The sequence below is a fragment of the Aptenodytes forsteri genome, unplaced genomic scaffold (genome assembly GCF_000699145.1).
Source record: "Aptenodytes forsteri isolate BGI_AS27 unplaced genomic scaffold, ASM69914v1 Scaffold61, whole genome shotgun sequence".
NCBI classification, from domain to species: Eukaryota; Metazoa; Chordata; class Aves; order Sphenisciformes; family Spheniscidae; genus Aptenodytes; species Aptenodytes forsteri.
Genome location: NW_008794443.1, coordinates 561,401 through 573,787, shown reverse-complemented (window position 1 = coordinate 573,787; position 12,387 = coordinate 561,401). Strand labels below are relative to the sequence as shown.

Below are 12,387 nucleotides of genomic sequence, written 5' to 3'. Positions count from 1 at the left end.
TGACACAGTAGGGTGGGGGAGGGATGGGGTGGTGGGGGGGGGGGGGGGGGGGAGCGAAACAAGTATTAAAGCAGAGAGAGGTGGATCGCTGGCTGGCGTTTTGATTCCACCCACCTAGAGGGAAAGGCAGCTTTTGCAACAGCGGCACCCTTTACCGCAGGGCCGAATTTGCATTTCCCAAAACGGGGTGAGACGATTGCAAGGGGGGATTACGGGGTGACCTCGCCCTAAGGAGTACTCGGCACCTTGGAGCGATGCTGCGGGTGAGAAACGCTCGGGATGGACCCTAATAAAACCTCTCCCGCAGCATCGAGGTGCGTGAATTGCAGCGACCCTCGAGGTGCGTGAATTGCAGTGACCCTCGTTTGCAGCTATTAAGAGATAGGGGGGCAAAGCCCCGGGGCGTTCTGGCATTCTTATCTCCTCGCTGTTTGCTCAACTTGCTTGGTAAGGACATTTTTGCCAAGCATTAGCACAGAGTGACTCAGTAATCCTGTTGCGCAGCGTTCAGAGGGCACTGCCTCTCCTTTTCAACAGCTTTTATCGGAGTCGCAGCGTGTCAGAATTTCCCGGGTTAAAAAAAAAAAAAAAAGACTGTGACATTGCAAAAGCTTGGAGGTGACTTATCCTCCCCGGCGGGGATTTCTGCCTCTACCTTGTAAAGATTGCAAGAAACCAGACCCTTGGTTCGACGCCGTGGGTTTGACTGGGCTTGTACCGTGAGCCTGTGTCACTGTAGGGTGGAAATTCAACGCTGAGAGCGTGGTGGAAACTTTTTCTGTGTGTGAACGTCAGGGGGGCTGCAGTGATTTGGTTACATACCCCCATAACTTGCAAAAAAAACCCTCTGCAGTGGTGCACAGATATTTTTTCCTGCACTACCCGAGAGGTATTTTGCAGGCAGCGGATGCATGTGCCTGCAAAAGTTGTCGGGTCTTGTTAAATTTTTCTTCAAACTCTTGCAAAGCTGAATTCCTGTCTACTTCCGAGCAAGGAATTTGTTTGGTTTTTTTAAGCCAGATTTGAGGGAACACTAAATCACGTGTGGCTTCGGTAAGGGAAAATGATACTTTCCTGGCTCTTAAAAGCTTTAAGGTTTAGGCAGACCCAGTCAAAGCCGGTCTTGAAAAGGTTTGTAATCCAAATGCCCCGTTTTGAACATCTCGGGGATAAAAACACAGGTGACTGTCAGATGCTGGATCCAAGGCAGCTGACCAGCGAGCCCTAAACGTTGGGGTTTGACTTAGGGAAAGAGCCGGTGCGCGACGTGCTACGGAGATGTCCGCAGTTCTCATAGGAGCTCTCCTTTGGCGTCTCCCAAATCCGATGCTAATGCTGGGATTGCCGGGATGCTCGTCCTCTGTCGGTCGCGCCATATTCCGGCCTCTGGACCGCTGCTCCCCGGCTTGCTTCATCTTCCCTTTGTGAAACCTCGCAAACTGCTGGCAAGGGAAGAGCTTTTGGGCAAATCTGCAGACTGCTGCGGAAAAATCCCGGCTGGCCTGGGAAGCAGAGGGATTTATTATTTTCCTTCTCTGGTTTCCCTTCCCATCGAAGGGGAAAGATTTGGGGATTTCACGCTGTCATGCAAGTTTGGGATGGACCTTCGCATCATGGAGCGTAGGCTGGGTAATCCCTCGGCTGGGGTAGATGATGGTGCCGGAGGAGGTTTCCAGATTAGGACCGTGATTTGGTATCTTTAAGTCTCTGCCAGCCTAAAAGCCGAGCTAATAAATCCAGGCTGAGCTAATAAATCCAAACTGAGCATCGGGCTGGCCGCTGCCAGTCAGTCGGAGGCAGTGCAGCAGGTTTATCCTCTGCCAAGCCGTTGGGGAGAGCATGAGCTCTCCATTTCGCATGCTGCTCCCCCGGAGAGGTACACGGTTTAAAACAGCGACGGGGCAGCCGGCTCTTCCCGCAAGGAAAGGTCTGAGACAGGGCTTTTGTAAGTCGGAGGCAGAGTACAGTAAGTTCAGGCCATCCTTTTAGCCTCACTTCTGCTGTGACATCCGGCAGCTGGGTCAATTTTTTTCCCTCCTTAAAAGGATTTTGCCTTTTACCACTTCTTTTTGACTCTCCCTAAGCAACACGAGCTCCTCGGGGTGAAATCCTGCAAAACTTTTTGTTCTTCTGCAGATGGGTTATACCGAAACGCTCTGACTTTGCAGAGGTACAAACTATTCGGTGACCAGTGCCGGTGTTTCCCAGCAAATGTTGCTTTTCGTGCCTGACTACGCAGGTTCAGCATCTCCCTCTGGCTTTTTCTTTGGGATTATAATGTGCTCCGCTGATAATGTACCCACCAAATTAATCCCGTCCCTGTGATGGGACATAATTTGTTGAACAAACGTCATTTGTTCGCAGGGAGAGGCCGGCTTTGGCAGGCAGCTGCCGTGTTTCCAGAGTGGCTTGAGCCGCGGCGGAGCAGCACCATTGCCTTGCCACTTTATTTTTTTTGCTGGTGCAGGTAGTGGCTGTTAGCCCCGAGCCCTTCCCTGGGACGGTTTCCTATGCCTTTGGTGTGCAGATTGTGGGCGGCTTTTGAACCTGGGAGCTCGGCTTCCTTTGCACGTTGAAATCCACTGGCTGCTGGAGGAGCTCACTTTAATTTCTCGGCTTTGAAATTGGAAACGCGGCTGTGGGCCTGGTTTTGTTTATCCTGGCATTTCGTGTAAATCGAATCGGCTGGCGATGACGGTGATCAGCTCACTGGAGTCGTAGGGAGAATAGCATCATCTCTTGCTGGGGCTAAGGCGGCTTGAGAAATCCGTCAGATCTGGCAGTAACGGCCCCTGGTTGTTATTAGTAGCTCTCGTCTCATCTATCTCCAGAAATCTGCCGTAATAAAATTCCCCCAAATTTATCCCCTTGACGCAACCCCAGAGCTCTTTCCGTGTCTTAACCTTCCCCCCCAAGACGGTGCAAACCCTTGGCTCCGCTCCAGCGCGTCTCTTTTACAGCATTTCCCCAAACGATATCCATCTGAACTGATCCTTTCATCTGGGCAATCCCATCAAATCAATCGGGCAGAGTGTGGTTTTTTGTTGGGTTTGGTTTGGGGTGTTTTGGTTTTTTTTTTTGCCTTCCCTCTTTCGTTTTTATTTTCAGCTCCACTTGGTATTTGTTCTTGGAGTCGCTCTGGGCTGTGCCTACCGTAGGTAAAAGGCTGGTCCGGAAATTCGCGTTACGTGTGCCCTTGCAGCCAGGCTTTTCTTTTGTGGCCGCTGATCTCCGCGCATGCCGCTCCGGTTGCGTTAGAGGGCTGAATAAATGGGCTTTAAAAAATGCCTGTGAGGACAGATCCTAAATAGATAGCGACCAGAGCTCGTGTCAGAAGCGATCAGAGGCTGGCATTTCTCTTCCAAACATCCGTGGAAGCCGGAGATCTTTGTTTGTTTGTGTTTTGAAAAGTATGTATCTGCTTTGCAAGCCGGGAAAATCTGTCAACTGGAAAAAAATAGCTCGGACCAGCTTTTAGCTACTCATCCCGACTGAATAACCAGCGTCAGCTGTAAAGAGATGTTGCCTTCTATGTTTAGGAGTAGTTAATTGTGCTATGCTCGCTGCGTGCTTGAATTTTTATCCCCAAGGAAAGATAACCTGATATCGGGCTGGATAGTGTTGTCAGGGCGTGGAGCTCGGAAACCCAGCCGGGAAGAGTCCTCTCTGCGCTCTGGCCAAGAGAGCAGTTGAAGCCGGTGCAATTAGCTAACGATGTTCTTCTGTAGGCGCTTCAGTCCGTGGCGAGGAACAGAAGCCGTTTCATTTGCAAGCGTAATCCCGGAGAGGAAGAAGCCCTCCCGTGTCAAGTATGTTCTTGCGAGCCTTTGAAACGCCGCTCGGCACATCCTCTAAAGAGCTCGGACTTTGAGCGGATCGTTACGGGGCCCCACGTAATTGAGCCGTGTCCCTTTGATGTCCCTTGCTGCCGTCCTCCCTGCGCTCCTCCGCATACTTGAGACCTGAAGTCACAGAGGCTGCCCGTCGCCTTCCCCCTTCGCTCGGGCAGGGCAGGCGTTGCTCTGCCTCCCTGGAGATGCTCCTGCCCTTCCCGGGGACGGTGGCAGCAGCACCGTTTAAAGCTCTCTCCCCTGCTTTAGAGATAAGTGGTATTAATTCTCCAGGTTTCAGCCGCTCTTTGCCCACGTGTTTCTGCTCGAACACAAGATCGCTGAAGGCCTCTCCGGTACGACAAGCTTGTGGTGCCTCTCTCTTGCAGAGAGCATCTGTAGATATCCCAACTGTCTGGTTGGAAGAGGCTTTGAGAGGCCAGCTCTTCTTTGACTTGTAAAATTCAGATTTTTCCTGCATTGCAGAATGAAACTCTGCTCGTTTACACCCGTACAACGTCCAAGAACAGGCAAAGCTTCCTGAAAAACCAGGGCTAGCCTCTGCCTTGGGCTCTTTACATGTCGTTGACTCATTTGGGAACCGTCTCGGTGTCTGAGGCTGGGGTTGACCTTCAGGTTACAGCAGTAGGAGGGTGGCTTTTCTCACTCTGCAGCATCCCAGGCCTTTCTGAGCAAAGTACCGATCTGTTTCTCCATTCTGGGATTACTCTAGCTAACCCTTTTTGTTTAAAAAAAATAACCCAATTTAAACCCAGCACCTTTCACCCTGTGCTGCCCTGTGGCATCCTCAATGGAGAAGCCCAGCCAGCTGATTCCCTACAAGTCAGGTAGAAATGTTTCTAGCAATCCAGTTTGCGGTGCCAAGCTTGGGAGAGCAACTTTATGCTCTGCCGGGGAAATATTTAGGCTGGAAACCTGCTGGTGTGGATTAATGAATTGCACGCAGCCACGGAATGAGCCAGAAAAACTGGAATTTGGGAACAAAGAGTAACCAAACGTGACCCTCTTCTGGCACTCTTGTCTTTAAGGAGACCTTGACCACGCTGTACATGTGCCCCAGCACAAGAATTGTTTCCTGCACAGCTTTATTCCCTTTTTCCCCCACAGCTGCATACCTGAGAGCAGCAGCAAAGCCGTGCTTTGTCCCTGGAGAAAGGCTCAGGCACCCTGCAGGCATCTCCTCTGCATCTGGCCAGGGGTTGCTTTTTTTGGCTGGGCTCTTACCGCCCAACCACCTGGAACCCATCGCAATCGAATCGCTTTTCTCAGCTGCAGCATCTTAAAATAGCTGCTCTGGTTTCTTTTAAAAATAGCCTCCGTTCTGCATGTCATTACCTGCTAAAAACGTTTCTCAAAGTCCTATTAGGACGTCGGAGGAGAGGGGTCGGTTTGGTGTATCAGCCTTTTTGGAGAGGGTGACGGTGCCTCTGCGGCCACGTGCGCAGCCTTGCCCTTGAGCTGCCCCCGGTCCCTGCAGCCGGGCACGCGCATCCGTGTTTTTCGGGTGATGTATTTATGATTATTTTGAAAGCGTGACTGCAGAGGTGGAGGAATCTGCCTGGTGCTGGGTGACGGCTGTGGGAAGGAGGATGCTTGGATGCAGCTTGAGCTTTTCCCGGGAAGCAATTCAGCACCTAACACATCAGCCGAGGTGGTGACACGGCACCTCTGGCCGCTGGAGCAGGCGGCAGGGTTGGTGTTTTTGCAGCGGACCGCGGCCAATTTCCTGATGTAAATTCAAAGGGATCCCATCCTTTGATAGCTGCCCTCGCAAAGGGGCTCTTCGCGTTGAAGTTGCTCTTGCTCCGAGCTGGTTAAGGAGCGATGCGGTGGCCGGGGCACGGACCACAGGCAGCGGGCTCGGAACGGAGCAGCAGCAGGTTGAGAGGTGAGCTCGGCGCTTTGCTGCGCTGCAGGAAAACCTTCGGGATGTACGGCATTTTCTGAGCACGGCAAATCGCAGCGGCGCCGGGCCCAAGAGGTTGCATCGCCTTGCTTGCGCAGGTCCTGCTCAGGAGGTCCCTGGCCCGAGTGGAGCCTTTTGAACCTTGAATGCGGCAAGCAAAAACTCTCTTAATAATTTTTAGAGGAGCGCTTCATTCTGCAGGCTTGAGGAGCGACTGTTAATTCACGCAGCAAAGCGTTTAGGGTTTAATCGTGCCGCTTTGCAAAGAAGAAGGAAAAAAAAAAAAAACCAGTGGGGTTCGGTGCGTGAGTACCTGCGCGACCTGCCACGAGCGCTTCCGGATGCATTAGAATTGGTATTCGTCCTTCCTCCTCCTCCTTCCTCGAGGAGAAGTTACTAGGTATTTGGAGGTAATTATTGCTTTTATTCAGTGCTAAAGCAATAATTTCAAGGGATACATTAGAAAGCTAGCAATTTCCTGCCAGTGAGTGACAGATGTTTTGCCATACATGAGATGTGCTTTCAGGCTCCTACTAATTACAATGACACAAACTGGCAGCAGTTTTTCTTCCCAGGCTCCCAACTCTAATTTTGCCTTCTTTTCTGCTGCTATTTTTTTTTTTTTTATTAAAGGTGGAGTCTCCGTGTTGTCACACTTCAGTAAAACTGATGCAGAGTTCGGTGGCTGTGTTCAAGCGTGGTTTCCTAACCTTCCCTTTCTCTATCTCTGCCCAGGTTCGTACCCCTCACCCAAGGCTGGGGCCACGCTGGTGGTCTACAAGGACTTGCTTGTGCTTTTCGGTGGGTGGACGCGGCCGAGCCCTTACCCCCTGCACCAGCCAGAGAGGTTCTTCGATGAAATCCATACGTACTCACCCTCCAAAAACTGGTAAGAGCACATCTGGATTCGAAGCCCAGGCTTTGATCCTGTAAAAATGTGTCTGTGATGCAGCTGGAGGAATGCCGGAGGGTGTCTCTCTGATCCCGCCTGGGACTGGCTTGTAGGAAAGCTTGGTTTCCTAGGTGTGTCTGAGATGCTCTTACTGAAACAAAACAAAACCAAAACAAAACAAAAAAAAAAAACAACACCCAAAAAACACAGGAGCACAGCAGAGACCTGGGCACACTGCTGTCTGGCACCTCTTGGGTGGTGGTTGCTTCCGTATGGCTCTCGACTCGTCCCTAAAATATGCCAGACTCCCCAGGTGTTCCCAGCCAGCCAGGTGGGAAACCTGGATGTGAATGTTTTAAACACACAATCGATTTGGCTGCAAGACGGCGAGGTCTTTGAGGAAAGCAGGCGATGAAGCCTTAACTCCTGGAGGTCTCGCCTTTAGCGATGGTCCAAAACTCAAAGCTCCTGTGGCCCTCCAAGGGAGACAGGATAAAGCAGGTATCTGCGCCGTTTTAGTAAGCTCTCTGCCTTTACAGCTCCTGGACTCTTAGTAAAGCGTCCAGCAGCGACCGCAGAGATGGCAGGAATTTTCCTTTTCCCTTTTAAATACCGTTCGGCCGGTTTTAGACCAGGCTTTCTCACTGATGCTCGTGTGGGAGAAAGGAGCTAATGCTGTATCAAAGCAGCCATGGTTCCTGCTCCTCTTTCATTGAGAACTTTTCATCATCAAAAGTGTCAATTAGCCAATGCACTTTTGGGCAGTGTCGTTAGAACGCTGTAATTAAACCACGTTGGAAATAATCCAGGGCGAACTTAATTGAAAGGGGCAATATTTCCAACTTGGCCTTGTGACTTTGTCATGCTTTAAAAATGTTTAGCGCATTAGTATTTCTAATTAGTTTCATTATTATGTGGATCTTTGGAGGTTTTCCCCGAGGTTTTCCTCTGTAACGTGTTCTTGAGGAGTTTGCCGGCCCCTGGGATTTTTCGTTTTGCCATTCATCCAGCGCTTTCCTACCTGATGGTGAATGTCCTCCTCCCTCTTCCCCCAGGTGGAACTGCATCGTGACCACCCACGGCCCCCCTCCCATGGCAGGACACTCCTCCTGTGTCATCGAAGACAAAATGATCGTCTTCGGGGGTTCGCTAGGATCTCGGCAAATGTAAGTTTGGGGTGAGGGTGTTTGACAAGTGCTCCTGCAAGCGAGGAGCGTGTTGTGGTGGTCCCGGGGTAGCTCACAGCGTTTCGGAAGGAAATCTCCACAGGGTTTTGGGGTCTGCCTGCTGCCTTAGCACGCCCTTCGCCTCTCGTGGCGAATCCCCTCGAGGCTCCAGCCCGCGAAAAACCCAATTCTGCCATAAAACTCTGCCCTGAACCCGTGTTTCAAACGCCCCGAGGGTCTGCTTGTACCAGCGGTATCGTCAACGCTTCTTGTCTCATCCTTGCAGGAGCAACGATGTCTGGGTGCTGGATCTCGAGCAGTGGGCTTGGTCCAAGCCCAACATCTCTGGGCCCAGCCCTCACCCACGAGGTGGCCAGTCTCAGGTGAGCTCTCCTTCACTGGCTCAGCACCAACGCGCGCTGCCAGAGATAAACCAGACGCGGCTTAATTTCCAGCTTCCAGGCTGCAGGCTCCTGCAAGCGAGGAGCGTGTTGTGGTGGTCCCGGCAGCTCTCTGCAGGTCGCCTGAAAGCTAGCGCCCGATTTCCAAGTTGTCTTTGCTGCCTTTGCCCGACAGGCCCTTGTTTTCTCTAGCCATCTGTTCCGTGAGGGTGCACTTTTAATCTCCCTAACACTCAGGCAGGTACTGTGCCGTGTCTTGCACATGACTCAGAACTCTAATGAGCATTTCTAGGAAACAAATTGCTGTTTTCACCCAGCGATCATCCCCCGTGGCATTTAAGATCAATGAAGTGTTATCACAAGCTGGTTTGGCTTGGGGCCCTTCTGATTGCTCCGCTCTCCTGATTCTCGGTTCGAGCGACTCTGGCTTGTACCCGCTCAAAGCACGGGTCTGGCAGCGCCTGTTTTATTGCCTGCCCAGGGCAGGGAGCTCGTGGGAGTCGCCCGGCTCGATGCAGGTGTCTCCGTTGCAGCTGGCCTCCCTGCCTTCCCTTTATGGTCCCTAGGAGGACGGTCAGTGGTACCCAGCGTGCAGATCACCTCAGCCTAGCAGGGCACCCAAAAGAGATCGGATGTGTCCTGCTTGAACGTGCCTTTCTCTCCATCCACTGGAAAAGGAGACTAGGGGACTAGCTCGCCCACCACCAGCATCTAACAAATATTGCTGCAAGCACGTGCCCTCCCAGACAGTCCTTCCACCTTCACCTCTTTAGTGAAGAGGGGTGTCGAGTCCCTTGCCATTTGGCTCAGCTTCAGGAAGGGTGACTGCTTGCCTCTGTGAGAGGAACGGGTTTGTGAGCCGTTTGGGACGAGGCGGGGGTGAACCCCGCATCCCGCTTTGCCTTGGGCCCGGCAAAATCGGTTCTCCATCCCAGCTCCACTCCTCATCCCGGGGCGGACAAAATTCGGCAGCGTCTGTGTGGCCGAGAAGCTGTAACCTGGCTCTGCCGGCACCTGGAGGCCTTGCTGAAAGCGCTAGGGACCGCTTCGCGTCCTTCCCGGTCTGAAACGCTGTTCTTTGTCCCCTCCAGATCGTGATAGACAACGAAACCATTTTAATCCTCGGTGGCTGTGGTGGTCCCAATGCAGTAAGTATCCTGGGGGGAGCGTGGGCGGGAACTGCACACGTCTTGCTGTAACTGAGCCCAGGGTGCTGGATTGGGGAGAGGGGGGACTCTGCACATTACCCAGGTGGCATTTTATCCTCCAAATCTGGGCACCCGCGTGGTAAATTTTCCAGAGAAGCTGCCTAGCTGTTGCTAGAGATGCTTTAATTAAGAAGAAAGCACCCCAGGCGCTCTCCGAGCAGCTCGCCCATGTTAATTGAGCCTCGGAAGAATTAGCCCTGATTTTATACTGGGGTGGAAGATGGAGATGAAGGGATTTGTCCATGGCCGTAGTAGGGTGTAGTCACTCCTGGGTGGTCAGATCCTGATCTGGGTCACCGTTCCTCTGTCTGCAGCAGCAAGGCACCGCTCCTACCTCTGATGGGACGATCTCGGCAGCAAACCGGGCTCCTAAATCTCAAACCGGGCTCCTAAATCTGTCACGCTTTTCTTCACAGCTGTTTAAAGACGCCTGGTTACTGCACATGCACGCGAACCCCTGGACGTGGCAGCCGCTCAAGGTGGAGAACGAAGACCACGGAGCCCCAGAGCTGTGGTGCCATCCTGCCTGCAGGGTACGGACGCGGTGGGATCTCTGCTCTCTCGTACACATCCGTTGATCTTTATTGCCTGCCCAGAATGCTCCGTACCCCCCTATTTTTCCCCCAATATAGCGCAAAGGATCATCCTGCCGTCCGTAACCTGTTATGTCCCCTTCTCTTCTTCCAGGTGGGACAGTGCGTCGTGGTCTTTAGCCAAGCTCCCAGCGGGAGAGCCCCGCTGAGTCCCAGCTTGAACTCTCGCCCCTCTCCCATCAGCGCCACGCCGCCCGCCCTGGTCCCCGAAACGCGGGAATACCGCTCTCAATCTCCCGTCAGGAACACGGACGAGGCTCCTTGCGTCAATGGCCGCTGGGGCACCTTGCGACCCAGAGCGCAGAGGCAAACCCCCTCGGGATCCCGGGAAGGCAGCCTCTCCCCAGCCAGAGGGGACAGTTCCCCTGTACTCAACGGTGGGAGCTTGTCGCCCGGAGGCACGGCAGCCGGCGGTGCCTCTTTGGACAGCCCCGTGCAGGTCGTATCGCCCAGCACGCCTTCCGCGGCTGAAGGATACGACCTAAAAGTGGGGCTCGCCCTGGCGCCGCGACGGGGATCGCTGCCGGAGCAGAAAGACCTGCGTTTGGGATCCGTCGACCTGAGCTGGGAACAGAAACCGGCCACCGTCATCTGCCAGATGGACGGTGTGGAGGGCAGGACAGTCGGCGCGAGCGTGAGGAACCCCCCCGAGCAGACCAACGGCATCCATACGCCGCCCCACGTCGCCAGCTCCCTCCCGGGGGCCGTCTCCCCCGGCGCGCTCCGGAGGAGCTTGGAGGCCGTCAAAGCCCTCTCTTCCAAAGGCTCCTCGGCTTCTGCGGCGTTGAGCCCTCCCCTGGCTTCTTCCCCGGGGTCCCCGGGTGCCGAGACGGGCTCGGCAGCGCGTCCGGGCTCTACCCAAGGCGACGGCCATTCCTTACCTCCCATCGCCCGCCGCCTGGGCCACCACCCTCCCCAATCCCTCAACGTGGGGAAGCCTTTGTACCAGAGCATGAACTGCAAACCCATGCAGATGTACGTGCTGGACATTAAAGACACCAAGGAACAAGGACGAGTCAAATGGAAAGTGTTCAACAGCAGTTCGGTGGTGGGGCCGCCCGAAACCAGTTTACACACGGTGGTGCAAGGCAGAGGGGAGTTAATCATATTCGGTGGCCTCATGGACAAGAAACAAAACGTGAAATACTATCCCAAAACAAATGCCTTGTACTTTGTGCGAGCAAAAAGATAATGCGGCCCCAGCCCTTCGCCGCCATCACCTTCTCCCCTCCCTCCCCGCGGCTCTCCCCTCTCCTTTCCAAGCCCTTACTCTGTCACGCAGGCGTTCAAACTGTGAATTAGGGAGCAAGAAACTATCAATAAAGTCCAAGCAAAACCTCCAGCGCTGCCCCGCCGGTTCCCAGTAAGACCCCGGTAAAGCGAATCGTGTTTACAGGCGGGGAAGGACCCGCGCCGCTGCCATCCAAGCCAAGGATTTGGGGTGAGCAGGTAGGGAAATCTGCCATCCAGCATCCTCTTGAGGTTGGTTTTATTTTTCCAGGGGTTTGAGAGGGTTCGTATCTCTCCGAAACTCCTCGCCGGGATGTGAGTAAAAGTGGGTTTATACGAACAAACCAAATACCGGCAGCCGGGAGGCCGGTAGCTTGCGCGCACTGATTATTTCCGTGCTTGACTCCGTAAGGAAAACAACAGCAATACCCCACCAGGAATCTTCCAGCGCTGCAAACCTTTGCTCGACGCAAACACGATGCCTTTTTTTTGCCTCTCACCCCTTTGGCCTGCCACTCTCGTTCCTGTCCTCCGTACAGGACCGTAAGAAGGAAGGACGGCCAGGTTTTTTTGTGTCAAAATGCCAAAAATATTAAGAATTAGCCGGGCGTTAGCATCCTCCTCTCCCTGCCCTGTGCTGCGTCAAGCTGGATCAGGCTTCGGGATCAGCCCTGATCCCTTCCGATCAGCAAAAAACCACACCATTTACTCTATAAAAATCCCATTATTCCCCTAAAGCTGAGAAATTTGGCTGCCCATTCCCTTCTCGGCTTGAAGGTTTCATTTCATTCAACGGCCCGAACCCCTTCAAGGCTGAACCAGCACCTTGTAGCTTAGGGCGCACCCCCCCCCCGTGTGGTGGGGGGAGTGGGGGGGGGGGGCGGTGTTCCCAGCCAAAAGGCTGACTCTTGGTAAATTTGAGGGAGCGAGCAGCCCCCATAGCAGTAACTCCACCTCATCTTTGCACGTGCCCCCTTCCGCAAAGATTAAAACAAATTAAAATCCGAAGGGGATTGAACCTGCGCCTCCTGGGACAACCTCCCTCCTTCCCTTCCCCCTCGAGATGGTGCGGGAGGGGGGGAAATAGGCGGATTCTGCCAGGTTTTGGTCAACCTCCAGCACCCGAAAAGTAGAGAACCC

General features: G+C 53.5%; 1 protein-coding gene across 1 annotated transcript in view; it reads left to right on the top strand.

Moving 5' to 3' along the window:
* The window catches only part of FBXO42 (F-box protein 42), a 37,186-nt gene extending 25,135 nt beyond the window's left edge, over nt 1-12,051 (top strand). The window contains exons 5-10 of the mRNA XM_009289570.2: nt 6,493-6,646; nt 7,705-7,815; nt 8,102-8,198; nt 9,308-9,364; nt 9,841-9,957; nt 10,112-12,051. Coding sequence (XP_009287845.1) covers nt 6,493-6,646; nt 7,705-7,815; nt 8,102-8,198; nt 9,308-9,364; nt 9,841-9,957; nt 10,112-11,209 — 1,634 coding nt within the window. The 3' untranslated portion in view covers nt 11,210-12,051. The remainder of the gene's footprint in view (nt 1-6,492; nt 6,647-7,704; nt 7,816-8,101; nt 8,199-9,307; nt 9,365-9,840; nt 9,958-10,111) is intronic.
* The last annotated feature ends 336 nt before the right edge of the window (nt 12,052-12,387 follow it).